The sequence below is a fragment of the Aspergillus stella-maris genome (assembly GCF_047715825.1).
Source record: "Aspergillus stella-maris strain CBS 113639 unplaced genomic scaffold BDV14scaffold_49, whole genome shotgun sequence".
Classification (NCBI taxonomy): domain Eukaryota; kingdom Fungi; phylum Ascomycota; class Eurotiomycetes; order Eurotiales; family Aspergillaceae; genus Aspergillus; species Aspergillus stella-maris.
In genome coordinates, this window is record NW_027396843.1 from 174,672 (window position 1) to 189,466 (window position 14,795).

The following is a 14,795-nucleotide window of genomic DNA, read 5'->3' on the forward strand; positions in this document are numbered from 1 at the left end:
TGGCCTTGAATCCATGGCCACAGGCTTGGAGCAAGAACAGAAGCTAGCGATCGTGCCAATCAGCATCTTATTATATGGGATAAGCTGCTCTCTAGCTGTTTCTACTCGAGGATCTTACAACCCACCAACCTGGGTACAAGTGACCGAGATCCCTGAAGCCCGATGACGATCAGCATGCTCCATCGTCCATATGCATTGAGCAATGGAAGTCGCGCCTGTCCCGTTGTTATCGACCAACGCGGAGGACTACGCTATACTCACTTGATGCTTCCACATACTGCATCGGCACCCTTAACGGAGTTACTCTGAGAGAGCTCTGGTAATAAGACATGAAAGTATCATGAAATTCGTGTTTATTGAGGCTTTGTTTAGATCGAGATTCGCTTTGGGGGCCTTTTTCGGCGCTTGTCTCGCATCCGCCACGATTTCCTGTCTCTGGACCAGGCTCCCTACACTCCTCTATGGATAAATGTTCCACCTCGTCCCCCTAAATCCCACATCCGCTCCACAGATGATGTTCAGTTTCTTGATGTTCTATATTTTTTCGCCAATAAGAGAGGCGTGTCTGTCGTGATTTGAAATGCCTGCAACATGGTTGGTGGACCTCGAGGGGTTAGGGCCAAAGCTCAAGTCCATACCAAGTACGTGTTTGAGGGTGGTCAATGGTCATCGATGCACGAGTACAGTCTTCCCCCACTCACTTGCTTTGCAAATTCAAGAATTCGAAAGTTTGTAGTTGTCAAGCTGATTATACGATCTGTTTTTTTGAACTTGAAGCGTTGATCGTACCCGATGCAACCTAGTGCAGCAGATGATGCGGCAGCTGAGAGCCCTAACGCGCAGCCTGAAATACACCATTGATTGACTAGAAACCGGCAGTCAACTATTGGCTATATGTGCTATCTATCGCCGGTTGCGACAGAGCCATCTCGAGGCTCGTAAGTTCCCTATACTCCTGAGTCACCCAAGCTGTCCGAGTGAGTCAACTACAGGCTCCAGCATAAGCGCTGGCATTACGTTGACTGGCGATGGGTACCGCAACATCTCTCTCTGCAGGTGTCATATGCTTGCAGAGGATCAAGAGATTTTGAAGAGGAGGATGCGTAGTTTGCCAATTCGTTGACGACGTATTATGGTCGACGGACTGGGCTCGTGCTGCGTCTCTCCGTTCTGACGGCTTTAGCAGGTGCCGTTCTTCTCCCCGTTATACAGGTACGCAGTAGTGTGTACGATATGCGTCAACTTGTGCGCATGGCCCTCAAGCACGCCGATCTAATCGAAATCTTCTCCGATAGCTTGACTCGCGTGCGCGCCGACTTCAAGCACCTCAGCAATGACATGTCTTACTACTACCTATGATGCTGGCCGTTAGGGTTGTTGCTATCCAACTTCGCATACTACGCATGCATTTAATGCGCCTTGGACAAGACTCATTTGCGATGTCGCTTGTCTGCATGTTATCGCGAAAACGGTCAACGACACCTTTGGGAAGAAACCCTACGAGGCCGTTGCAGGTGCGACTTGAAGCCCTTGCGAGCTCGCCAGGAGATTGCCACCAGCCACATGGCTCGGCAGTCATTCTCTGCTGCATCCTTGCTTACTTTGCCAATATGACATTTTGGAGGCTGTTCTTTAGCTCTTCCCTCACATTGGTGTCTATATGCCATAGGCGGGTTGGGCTTCCTAGGCTCTGTGCTTGAAAGAATTGCAAGAATATTAAGATGTCGGCACCGAGCACCTCACTGATTTGGGCTAACAATAGAAACTTTCATCAGCAGACTTCTCGCGGGCGGCAGGTCTAGCGACATCGACTCCAGCGCAGTCCCTCCTCGTCCCTTGATGAAAAGCTGGAATATCAAGCCTGCAAGGTCACTGCGATTATTGCTCCCTTCGTGAACGACTTTAGCATAATCCCTAGAGAGTGGTCCTCAGAAGAGCGGTATTGCCGCTTAGCTGAATAAAACAAGGAAACTTGGAGGTCATACCGCGAAGGGGGTCCCGACTATGGAATTGTGCGGTGACATATCACACCCAGCCCTTGGTGGGCCAGTAGAAGATTAGATATCGGCTAGTGATTAGCGAGGCCGGGGGAGCGTTGAGATGAAGATGCGGTGTAAGAAATCTATCTAGTGATTAAGGTTCTTGATGCTCTGTGCGTATGCAAGATTCAATCGAACTAGTGGAGTTATAGAACTTCATCTTGTGTGATTCAATGGTCAAGATTTGGGATATGCGGGATCGCATGGTGCAGGGTTAATCTTTGTTGAAGGGATTGGATCTATTGAACAAGGGTTGAGGAAATTGAAGATCTTGCGCTTGTGCCCTGCTTGTGCGAAGGTGCAAATTGCGGTGTTGTTGCGCGTAGCAAATTGCGGTCTACGATATTGAACTTAGGGCTGGCCAAATATATATTTCAGCAGTCGCCAGGGACAACCGAACTTTAGTCTTGCAAAGGCCAACGCTCTGTCGTAGCGACTATGATCTACCAGGGAGTGTTTAAGCTATACAGCTTGAAGACGAAGCGGAGTATCGTCATCCGCGCAGTCTATCGACACCACCCATGTTCCATCTAATTTGGTTGAGGCCCGTGATAACATGAGTGAATGTGGAGGGACCAACCACAAAGCACCAACCACAACTGACACGACGTAAGTCCCCAAGCTCCACGAAGATCCCGAACTGACGATGATCAAGGGATGCACATAGCGCTCGCCTTAGATTGGAGAGGTTATAATTCTGGATACGTCAGACCAGGGAGATGCTCGTCACACGTGGACAGAGGGGTTTGCTAGAGCACAGAGCACTACCCAGCTTCGACTGACGACAGATACTGGAAAAGGCTATTGAGGAGACTCGAATACTCCAACTCAATCTGGCACCAAAATCACACTCAATAATGCCTTTCTATCCTGAGGCGCCTTGTCTACCTAACAGTGGGCAGCCTGGAGCCTCACTGTTTTAGGTCTGCTGAGTCATTGTTTATTGGAGAACGCGGACGGGCTGTTAAATTGTCCAGAACGTCAGGACCAGGCAGCTTTGCCACTGGACTTTGCCTGACTTGTGATGATGATGTCGGCTGCAGGTGGCAATCTTGAAGCTTGGGTAAGCAAAGCATGGACAGCGTGATCATTGGCGCACATGCAAGGGAGCTGGCAGTTTGGGCTGATGATGATCTCGCCCGGGATCCCCGCGCGCGCCTTATCGAGCATTATCGATACGCTGCACCCGCCTCTTTCATTCTTTGACGCTCAAAGTGAGCTCAGTCCTCGAGCAGCAGCAGGCCAGAGAGACAGTAGACAGTAGACAACAAATCCAGCAAGACTATTAGTAGAGCAGCAATATACAATGAAAAAAAGCCAGCGTAGGCACTGTCACGGTGTGGTATGATGTGGACCGAGGACGCGCCGCGCTAGCCTGATTGGAAGGCGGGCATCAACAACAGAGACGCGCTCTCACGCGTGGCAGCACAACATCGTCTCCAAGCCCCCAAAGGCCCGCTCGCTCCAGCTCTCTGGCCGCAGACTGGACGAAGAGGCGATCCCGACGGCTCACGCCTGGTGCTCCCCATCATTAATCGTGTCAGGCACGGTGTCAACTTTTTTTCCCCCAGTGTACCTACTGTCATCCGAGCTGCTCTGGTCGTCGACCCTCTTCCATGTACTTCCTTCCCTCTCCCTCCATCTCGCATGTCTTCCAACTGATTATTGCCCTCCACCAAAGCCTAAAACAGGATTTCCCCTCTCTCTCTCCCGCAAGGGAAATTCCTCGGGCCATTTTCTTCAGTTAGGGTGCGCCGCTGCATACCGCAACTTTCGCTCCATCGGTATCCATTGCAAGCGCCCCTCGAGATCCATCATCCGCTCATCCCTTTCTTCGCCTTTTCACTGCCGATTAACGATTTATCGTCGCGTGGCTGTTCGACTCCGGTCCCGCTCTGTACTCTTGGAGGGGGTTTTAGTACTCGAATTAGAACCCCTTGCGCCGACCGCAGCCTGGCGAGGCCATTCATCTGGGTTTTAAAGAAAGGGAGACGGAAAGGACTCGCAGTACTGCTGCTGATTCTCCTGCAATCAAATCAGAACAACGCTCGTTGCATCCGCGGCCTGTCTATCGCGCGTCCGAATCGTCGCAGGTGTTGCAGGTGTTTGCAGGTGCTTGCCATTGTCTTGGATATTGCGCATCGGCCCTGGTCGCGCGCGCCTATCGTCGTTGCAGTCGCTCCTGCACTTTTCGCGTCGCGCCTGCCTGTTCTGACGCGGGCATTGTTAGTCTGAAACACTCCCCCATTCTCGTTTCAACCAGAGCGCCTAGGGAACCCGGCAGTGGTAAATAGAGACTGCGGTTCGCAGAGCGCGCCTCGGTGATTGGGATCTAGTCGAGAGGCAGTGCTCTCAGGCCTTCGACAATCGAGAGCGTATGGGAGAGCCTTAAAGCGACCTTTGGAATTCCACGGCGCTCCCCAACCTTGTGATGTCAATCGTCGTGCGCTTCGCCTTGTCTGCTTTCTTTGCTCTGTGATTATCGCTTGCACCCTCATCCCTCCACCAACATTCCGTCGCGTCGGACATTGAGTCCTACGGCCCTGGTTGGCTCATCGCGAGAGGAAGAGAGAAGCGCTAGACTTCCTGTCCACTCTGTTGTGATTCATTGCTGCGCCACAAATAGTTGACTAGCCCTTGACGCGACCGACTTGAAAACACTCAGCTTTCACCACCACATATCACCTGTTATTACCGAATTATTAGCTATTTTTCCCGCCTTCACCGATCGAGGACTCGACCGACCATGGTCGCAACATTCTCACCTCACCGTGATGCAGGCGGTACCCTGCACCTGCCATCACACTCTGGAATCCACCACATTGACGCCAATACGGCTATCCGACAACTTCGTCGATCGTTCTCCCGCTCACCCTCGAAGAGCTCAAGTTTCTCTCTGCTAGCATCGCGCAGTCACTCGCCGTCCAAGAATACCTCATACTCACCATCTTCGTTGTCGCCTTCGCGGAGATCTGCACAGGGCAACTTTGTGTTGTTTCCTAGTTCTTCCCAACAATCACCGTTCGCCATTCCGTACCCGCCTAGCGCCAAGATCTCGCGACCTGTGATGCGCCGCGCACGAACGTCTCCAAGGAGTCCCACCAAACGCGCGCTCAACATTTCAACCGATCAAGGAAATGCAAAACCCCTGCACGGAGTTTCTACAACTCCTGGGGTTGAAAACTTATCGACAACACCAGGAATCAGCCTCTCACCGGACGAGATGGGAGGTGGCCCTGATCTATGCTCGAACACTCCAATTCTTCAAGCAGACGAAACGCCCAATCCTCGTCCAACGGCGTCACGCATCGAGAAAAGACGTAGCGGAACGTTCGGCACGCATTCTGCTGTCAGCCCATTAAAACGAAGCGATGGCATCATGAACCTAGACCGCGCATCACGAGGAAGTCCTTCAGCAAAACGACGAAGTGTGCATGCCGTGAATCTTTCTGGAGACTTCAGCATTTTCGACAGTGAGAGCGTTACGTACACACCAGAGGACTCGAGGACGGCAGATCCTGATTTGGAGAGAGACGGCATTTTCTTTCCCACTTCAACCACACCACCATACAGCCCGTTTGCTACCGTTCCGAGACGTACATCTTCGCTGCGACGGTCAACCCTACAACAGCGTCCAAGCAATCAGTCCCTGTTCTCCCGTGCTAGAGCCATGGAGGAAGAAGGCGAAGCTACAGACATCGGTACCCCTCTGACCGTGCGATCACGCCCGTCATTGGACAGTAACACTTTTCAACCCAACCGCGAGAGCCTATTCTCTCCACGACCTGCGCAGACTAGTTCATTGTTCTCAAACTCGAACGGCTCAGCAGCCCGACCAGCCGCTCATCCGCTCTCAAGGACAATCACACAGTCTTCATCCAGTTCTAGTCTGGTAGATGACTCCCCTACTCATGAGCCACCTCAGAAAAGCGATAGGCCTAGGGCGATCTTCAATTTCTCCAAATCACTCCCGGCAGGCGCAACTCGACCTACTGCTGCACGTCATCTAACTCGCGAAGACTCGACTTCTTCGACAGACTCCTTCGCAACCCCTGAGAACTACAAGCTCGTCAAACCTCTTCCAGCGGCATTCATGTCTACCGGACTCATATCGAAGAAGAATCGGAATGTTGATGACCCTCAAAGCATGCTTGGATTTAGCAAGAATATGCCTGACACCCCCTGCAAGAGACCCGTCAATCTTTTCAATACCAGTCAGAGGGGCCAGCCTGAAGAACCGTTGAGAAAGTCGACATTGAGCAACGCCATGGAAATGCCTCCGCCTTCACCCTTCAACCCACCCACCGCACGCTCGAAGCCGGGCCCGTTTGCGCGAGGCATGGGGATTTTTGGGAATGCGTTCAACCGGCCAGACCTTTCTCGCCGTGGAAGCCTGGCGAGTATAGATGGTGATGATGGTCTAATGCTGCAGACACATTCACCTTCCAGCCGACAGGATAGCCAACCTCTTAGCGAGTCTGATTTCCCACCGACACCCACGAAACAATCATTTTTCCCGTCTCGAACGTACCCTCCGACCGCTTCACAAATTGCACCTCTCGAACGACTGTCCGATGCAAGGGGGACCAACTCTAGCCCACTGCATGACAGGTTTCAGCGTGGATCACCGCGTACACCCCAAGAACACCTATGTCCTCCCGATCCCAGTGGCTTGACCATCTCAGCACCCAACGACCGGCAGTTTGGTCAGCCAGATTTCAATTCCTTCAACCTCCCGGCGACTCCGACAGGTCCACGTGACTTTTTCATTGGGAAACGGCCCAGTCTCCCTCTTAACATACATCACGCTCCTGATGTAGACCCGTGCCTGACATCTCGCTTCGATCGCGTAGAGCTTGTTGGCACTGGTGAGTTTTCGCAAGTGTATCGCGTATCTCAGCCCCATGAAGTTTCTCTGTCGTCGATATTCTCAACGACGCCCAAGTCCCCCAGAGCACTGCCTGATCAGGTTTGGGCGGTCAAGAAGGCAAAGCAACCATATTCTGGCCTGAAGGATCGCGAACGCCGAATTCGAGAGGTCGATGCGTTGAAGGCTCTTACGAACTATGATCACATTATATCCTTCATAGATAGCTGGGAAGACAACGGCCACCTTTACATTCAAACGGAATATTGTGAGGAAGGTAGCTTGGATGTTTTCCTCGCCCAAGTTGGGCTCAAGGCAAGGCTCGATGATTTCAGGATCTGGAAGATTCTGCTTGAGCTATCTACGGTAAGATTGACCCGCAACCTGCTATGTACTGTTGCATTATGCTGATGACAACATTCAAGGGCTTAAAACATATCCATGACTCAGGGTTCATTCACCTCGACTTGAAGCCAGCTAACATACTGGTCACTTTTGAGGGTGTTTTGAAAATTGCTGATTTCGGCATGGCAACTCGATGGCCAGCGGAAGAAGGCATTGAAGGAGAGGGTGACCGCGAGTACATCGGCCCTGAAATATTGATGGGACGATACGACAAACCTTCGGATATTTTCTCTCTCGGTTTGATCATCTTCGAGATCGCCGGTAACGTCGAACTTCCAGACAATGGTCTTTCGTGGCAGAAGCTCAGAAATGGCGACATCAGCGATGTTCCAAGCCTAACATGGAGCTCCGAGACCACTGTTTTCCGCGACGCATATGGGAACCCCGTTTCTGAGGAACCATCTTTTGAGGAGCTGTGCGCCTCGGAGTTCGGGGACGATGACTTCTGTACCCCGGATTTCCTTGGAAACAACAGGGAGCGAAAGCCGATCCCATTTATTCGGGATAGTGAGCTCGCTGAACCTCCGATCTTTATGGTCGACGCCAGTCATGAGCAGTCGCTGGACCAGACTGTGCGGTGGATGATTTCTCCTGAACCGCTAGATCGACCTACGGCTGACCAGATCTTGGAATCCTTTGGCGTTCAATTTGTCGCTTCTCGGCGTCGCGCCGGCGCCACTGTCTACGAGGGCAACTGGGGCCCTGCCGACGATGTTCTCGCGGAAGATGCCGAAATGATCGATGTTTGATTAATACGACCTGTCATATTATTGCATTTGGACGGAGTTGGTGATTTCTCAGATTCCCCCACAGTACCATCTAACAACGGCGTTCATGCAGCCATTACGGACTTTTAATGTTCATTCTTATGGGACCACGACATCGATACAAATGGCGAAGGAGATGTTTGGAAAGGAAATGCACTCGAGATGCAAATGGTGTATGGCCACGCATAGAGTGTCGATTCCCATTTTTACCACCTTCACCTCATGAAAACCACCCATCTTGGCTTATTTCCGACCACCTTTCGCGTTTTGGCAGATAAACTGCAAAGCTCCAGAGGTTATGACGTTCATTACAATATTTTCTTTGTTATACCACCAATCTAGCCTTGATGCTTGGTTTCGCTTCGCGCTATGTATCTATAGCATTTGCGTGGTTGGATCCCTATGACTTGTTTTTCTCCAAGACACATAGCTTGTCTCCCTTGTACTCACGGGGATCTTTCTTCTTATCTTGAAGCAAAGTATCTTCGATGATGTAACAAGGCTTTTTCATGTTTCTTCTGTTGGAGTATCTGGAGACCTCTTCTGCTGTTTCCTGGGGCACCTTGGGCGTTTGATGATGATTCCTTTTAACTCATGTCTCAGCATATTCTGTTCAGTTGTAATTTCTTGAAGCTGTTTCCTTTCCTACATGACCTTGATGGACACGGGGCAGAAGGGATGTGATCAAGCGGGCTTGAGACAATGTTTATCTAGCATTTAGACTACTGAATGAACGCGGCCATGTTTGGACGCACAGCTCTTTTTTCCCATGTAATTGCTAAGGCGACTTTTCTGCAGAATCCCGGGCATCCTCTTGGTTCGTTGTTCCCAATCTTCAACTTCTACGGGGTATGTTAGTACTTTCCAGCCTATCCCATTCCTAAGCGCCCATCATTGGACCCTCCAAAAGGCCTAGTCTTAACTAAACCCCGAATTTTACACCGATTCCTTAAAAAAATAGGTATATGGCTAGCAACTACTGATAATGTCATGGCGGCGGCAGACCATGACGAGGATGTTTTAAACCTGTTCTACAGCAACCCCCCCGCAAGGCCCATAGTATCAATTAACGTATCACTCTTTATTAGAATAAGCTATCTCCAAGATCTCCATAAACCAGATCAAAAGTACATTCTCCACGCAATGCAAATAGCACCCCGAACAAACGCGAGGTACGCTTCCCGACGAATTCAAATTAAGAAATATTATAGCAAAGCAATGACTACAGCAGCCGGTGAGCAACAATCTCAGCGGCGGTTTCCGCACCCTCAGCCTCAACCTCGATGTTCGGGTAGTACCATGTAGTAACGGCGATAATGATGTAAACCAGTACGCAAAGACCGCCCTCGAGGTAATTTGACCGCCCATCGCGGAGGAAGTTGCCGACGACCAGGATGGATAGGACGACGAGAACGATCATGAAGATCTCGAAGTTTAGGCTCATGTCTTTGTTGATGCACCAGCCGACGATGACGGCCAGGGGCGCGTTCAGCAGGGCGGTTTGGATTGAGGGGCCGAGGCAGTGGAAGAGAGCGAAGTTGATTTGGTTGTCCCTATAAAGGCATGTATTAGCATTGGTTCGCATTAATCTGCCTGGAGGTAGAGTGGGATTCACCAAGCTTCATCAATGGCAGTAAGATGTTCTGCAGCTTTTTCGACCACGGGCACAAGAATCAGACCCATGAAGTTGTCGGGCACGCCATTGTCATGGACGATGTGGTGGATCTCTTGAACTAGAAAGACGGCAGCCATGCAGACGAAGGTCAGGGCTATGGCAATTGCTATCAGGCACTCGGTGAGTGTGAGTTTGGCGCGCTTTTCCTCCTTCTCTTTGTCCTCGTCGCGGTGCTCATCGATTTCGAGGACCTCGTCGAAGATAGTGTGGTGGCTGTGGAGATTGTAGAACAGATACCTGGCAAGTGGTGATGTTAGTAGATTCATGGCCTGGGGGCTGGGGATAGGCAAACTTACATAAGAAACGCAGCAAGAAGAATGATAGCGGTGGCTCGACTGATCTTCAGGCTGGCTACAGATATCGCTTCCGGTGTGGACGAAGTCGCCGTGCTGCCACTGGTCAAAGCCGCGTAGAAGGCGCTAGGAATCAATAAACCAAAGCCAGCAACAAGCAAAATCCCGGAGCCAACTTCACTGACAGCCTCATGGAAGGCTTGCTCCTCGCGACCCAGACCCCCCAGGAAGAAGCAGAGACCCAGGCAAAGAAGCAGGTTGGCCAAAATTGATCCCAAAATGGCAGCTTGGATGACAGGTATGAGGTCACCACCATTATCGTTATGGATCAAGACCATGAAGAGCACGATTTCGACCACAGAGCTGAGTGTCGTCTCCAGTAAAACACCGAACACCTTGGGTAGTTTCTTTGCAAGCTCACCGCCGGCAAATCCAAGCAAGTTCGCAGAAGGAACCATGGCGATATAGTTGAGAGCGAAGATCCAAACATGAAGATCAGGACGAGCGAAGTGCATGACGATGGCAGCAGGAACAAAGGGCCACAAGATATTGACAATCATTGATAGCGTACAGGTGCTTCTAAAGCAGACTTTCAGGAACAGAAGGGGGTGGACACCGGACCGGCCGCTTTGCCCAGCAGTATGGACACGAAAGAAGTTTCGACGAAAGCTTGGTGCCTTTTCATTCTGATGCGTCGGAAGTACATTGCCATTGCCGTTGCGACTGTGTGATTGATTGAGGTCGGACATCATTAAATTCTCGTTATCCTCCCGAAATGACGACGGCCGGCTTCTTGCACGAGACATTGTGGCTCGTGGAGGATCGACTGGTAGATGTGGTTTTATATCGAGATTGCAGTGAGTACCGGGGACCAATTGCTATGTTATAGCAGCGAGCTGTTGGAAAGAAGACTAAGCGGCGGCTGAAGCGCAGAGAAGCAAGGGTACACAAAAGGGGAAACAGATCAACGTCACAGCTATTTATACAATCTTTGGGCTGCAAAATAGCAGATCAAGGTATTCTTTCTCTGATGAAAGAGAAGTTGATGATGAGACAAAGATGTGCAGCCGCAGCGGTTAGAGTTGAAATCGGCGACACGAGCAAGAACTGAAGAAGACACTCAAAAGGGCGATCGCAAGGGCCCAAATAATAAACGCGACGAAGGACGATCCGCTCCAAAGTGGTGCGCTGGCAGTTACAGCGGGCAGTGGGCACCAATGACACAGCCATGTGAAATAACATCTCTCAAGCCTAAACTTATCCTCGACCATGGCTGAGATCGATGGAGCTTAGCTGGACTATGGGCGCCTCTGTTTCCCCCAATTGGGCCAATTTGCTGTCGAGTCCGCGACAGGGGGCCCGAACAATTGGACTAAAGGGTGAATCTTGGAAACTTGGCAGAAGAATCTTGAAACAACTTGGCTCGGCCTGACAAGACTCGGCTACATAACAAGCATGTCCAGTGGCTGAAGGCTGGGCTTTCATGCACGACCTGCGGCCTCATTGTACAATCGGACCTCGCAGCTGAGGATGCATCCACGTTGCAGCACACATTACTCAGACAGAGCGAGGCGGCCAACGCGTTCCACGGAATTGATGCTTTGTTTTTCTTGCTTACTAGTCCCCGCCTGAAGGATTGCTGGACTCTTTTCGTCTCAGTTGGGTCAGGACCAACCTACTGTACCCTGAAAATAATGAGCACAGCCACAATGTTGTTGGGGAGGTGTGGACCTTGAAATGACCAGAGGCTGAGAGCTATGGAAAACGTGCGGCAGAGCATCTCCACTCTATACGAAGTAAAATAAGCGTAATTTGAACGGTCGCCGGTCAGCGACTCTTGAAGTCTTGAGTCTTGAGACCAGGCTGTGACGTTGGTAAACATGCAAAAAGCGAATCAGCCCCTCGAAGAAAAGAGCGGTGTATTCATGTATGGCCAGCTTCCCTTGCCTCCAGGGCTCCGCGGAGCTACGAGCGTGTCCGGAGAAACTTCAGAGTTCAGACGCCTGGCTCATGACCTCAACGCGAAGAAATTGCGTCGCCTCTGGAACCTCTCGGCACTCAATCACTGAGAATACAGGAGCACGATTTCAGACACAGCATCTGGCCTGATATCATCAGTGCAGGGTGATCAAGGGGTGCACACAGGATGCATGCACACAGGTCTTGCTCCGTCACTGTGGCGTCCAAATGGCTGTCGCTCCCAGCCACAGCGTGTTCGTCGAGGATGAAATGGTATCAGCATACATGGGAAGCGACACGGAGCTAGGCAGGCGAGACCATCAGGTCGATATTGAGCATGACTTGGCTGATCAAGACCGCGACCGTGGGCAGGGCTGCAGCGTGCACATTGTTACCGCCGTCTTTGATGCTGAATGCAGTTCCCCTTTGGATTAAACCATGTCAAACAAAATGCTGCAATATGGATTCTGTGAGTAAACAAGCAAGAGAGGTCCAAAGAGAGAGCAGAGAGTTAAGTAATGAGCTCCGAAAGAGGACTAGTCAGGACGACCTCAGATTGCGGCAGAATGGTGAGACTTGCAGTGGCGCGCGGCTATCGTCGGCCAACGGAGGGGCTTCTGCTGTTTTCGCCGCATCTTTGAACTTTTCACCACCTTGTCTCATGAACTCTGCCAGTGCATAGACACCACCGGCATCACATCTGCTGTTCCTCCTTTCCAAGGTTTAGCCAGCCCACAATGTCCTCCAAAACGACACCCGCCATCCCACCGGTGGCCCTCGATGCGATCACTCAACATATTGGCAATACTCCTCTCGTCAGGTTGAACCGGCTGCCGCAAAGGCTTGGGATTGATGCGACAGTATATGCGAAGCTAGAGTATTTCAATGCAGGTGGCAGTGTCAAAGATCGCATAGCCCTGCGCATGATTGAGGAGGCTGAACGATCGGGGCGCATCAAGCCAGGCGACACGCTGATTGAGCCTACCAGTGGTAATACGTAGGTAACCCGCAAATTGTTATTCTGGGACGTTGGTTCTGACTGGTTAAATCCTCCAGTGGTATTGGTCTGGCTCTTGTTGGAGCCGTCAAGGGTAGGTGCATATTGTTCCTGCGGTTGTGTCGCCTACTAATTCTTCGTTCTAAATTTAGGTTATAAGACCATCATCACCCTCCCAGAAAAGATGTCCGCTGAGAAGGTCTCTGTACTCCGAGCTTTAAACGCAACCATCATCCGTACTCCCAACGAAGCTGCTTACGACTCGCCTGAATCTCACATCGGTGTCGCGAAACGTCTCGAAAAGGAACTACCAAATGCGCACATTTTAGACCAGTACGGCAACGTCAACAACCCTCTGGCACATGAGCTCGGCACGGCGGAAGAAATTTGGACACAGACGAAAGGTGAAATCAAAGCCATCGTTGCTGGCGCTGGCACTGGTGGAACGATTACCGGCCTTTCTCGCGGCCTTAAGAAGCACAACCCCGACGTTCAAGTCATTGCTGCAGACCCTCATGGATCGATACTGGCCCTGCCAGCTTCATTGAACGTGGAGCACGAGAACGAGCCGTACAAGGTTGAAGGTATCGGATACGATTTCATTCCCCAGGTGTTGGACCAGCATGCTGTCGACAAGTGGTACAAGACAGACGACAAGGAATCCTTTAAATACTCTCGCTGGCTGATTGCCGAGGAGGGTCTTCTTGTCGGTGGAAGCAGTGGAAGCGCAATCGCGGCTTTAGTACAGGCTGCCAAAGACAACCAGTTCAAGAAGGATGATGTTGTAGTTGTGATACTTCCGGACAGCATTAGGAGCTATCTCACAAAGGTAAAACAGCCTACTCTCTACTACAAATTTCCAGACTTCTGACCACTTACAGTTCGCCGACGACGACTGGCTTGCCGCCAATGACCTCTTACCATCTCTTCCTGCCGATGTTACTATCGAAACATCTGATAAGAAGGCTCAAGGTCAAGGCGACGTCTTTGCCGACACAAAGGTCAGCGCCCTGCGCCTGAAACCCGTAACGACAGTCCACTCCAACATCGCCTGCGAAACTGCAATCGAAATCATGCGCGACAGAGGCTTCGACCAGCTCCCTGTCCTCGCGCCGTCCGGCAAGAAGCTTGTCGGTCTTGTTACGCTCGGAAACGTCCTCAGCCGGCTGACGCACAACCGCGCGAGCGGCAAGAGCCCGGTCGCGGACGTGATGTTCGACTTTAGTACTATCTCCGAAGTCGTTACAGATCCTCGTGACATGGGCCTTGCGAGCTTGAAGCCCGATCAGAACGGGGGTGAAGTTCCGAAGCCCCAGATTCGGAACCGGAAGTTTGTTGAGATCACGCTCGACACGCCGCTCACTGTGCTGAACCGCTTCTTTGAGTGGAACAGTGCTGCTGTTGTTACTGAGAAGGACGAAAGTGGCTCTCTTAAACCCGTGGCCGTCGTCACGAAGGTTGATCTTCTTACATGGATGCTTCACAACAACAAGAACGGTGCCTCGAAGTAGATGGACTTGGGCTTAGACGCGGTTCTACGATGCTTTTCAACTTTAACGTCTGGATTCACGAAATATATGGATAGAGAGATAAGGCATACACAATGTATTGGGTTCAACACCATCAGCTGGTTCGACAGGAGTTATTGGGAGCATATTTGAACACTGGGCTAAGCCTTTGGCTCAGCATAACGCGGTTTCTTGTGACAGGCATATAAATTATACGAAATTTCTCTTTCACATTTACTGTATATTCCCACAAACCTGATTTTAGAGTTTTGATATCCGAGAACA

At 51.0% G+C, this 14,795-nt stretch overlaps 4 protein-coding genes across 4 annotated transcripts; 2 read left to right on the plus strand and 2 right to left on the minus strand.

Annotated features, from left to right (window-relative positions):
• Window positions 1-3,270: 3,270 nt before the first annotated feature.
• Window positions 3,271-3,771, minus strand: BDV14DRAFT_99992 (uncharacterized protein). Its single transcript, XM_073777998.1, has one exon. The coding sequence runs from the start codon at window positions 3,686-3,688 to the stop codon at window positions 3,410-3,412; it is 279 nt and encodes a 92-aa protein (XP_073625610.1). The 5' UTR covers window positions 3,689-3,771; the 3' UTR covers window positions 3,271-3,409.
• Window positions 3,772-4,661: 890 nt separating this feature from the next.
• On the plus strand, window positions 4,662-8,428 carry BDV14DRAFT_100005 (tyrosine protein kinase SWE1). Its single transcript, XM_073765463.1, has 2 exons — window positions 4,662-7,272; window positions 7,332-8,428. The coding sequence occupies exons 1-2, from the start codon at window positions 4,786-4,788 to the stop codon at window positions 8,058-8,060; spliced, it is 3,216 nt and encodes a 1,071-aa protein (XP_073625611.1). The 5' UTR covers window positions 4,662-4,785; the 3' UTR covers window positions 8,061-8,428.
• A 721-nt stretch (window positions 8,429-9,149) lies between these two features.
• BDV14DRAFT_100027 (hydrogen/calcium exchanger domain-containing protein) lies at window positions 9,150-10,954 on the minus strand. The gene is made up of 3 exons (XM_073765465.1): window positions 10,050-10,954; window positions 9,694-9,990; window positions 9,150-9,631 (listed from the first exon to the last, which is right to left on the minus strand). The coding sequence occupies exons 1-3, from the start codon at window positions 10,850-10,852 to the stop codon at window positions 9,301-9,303; spliced, it is 1,431 nt and encodes a 476-aa protein (XP_073625612.1). The 5' UTR covers window positions 10,853-10,954; the 3' UTR covers window positions 9,150-9,300.
• A 1,674-nt stretch (window positions 10,955-12,628) lies between these two features.
• On the plus strand, window positions 12,629-14,662 carry BDV14DRAFT_100016 (cystathionine beta-synthase CYS4). Its single transcript, XM_073765464.1, has 4 exons — window positions 12,629-13,002; window positions 13,062-13,096; window positions 13,155-13,831; window positions 13,884-14,662. Exons 1-4 carry the CDS (start codon window positions 12,743-12,745, stop codon window positions 14,511-14,513), a joined length of 1,602 nt encoding a protein of 533 aa, XP_073625613.1. The 5' UTR covers window positions 12,629-12,742; the 3' UTR covers window positions 14,514-14,662.
• Window positions 14,663-14,795: the final 133 nt, after the last annotated feature.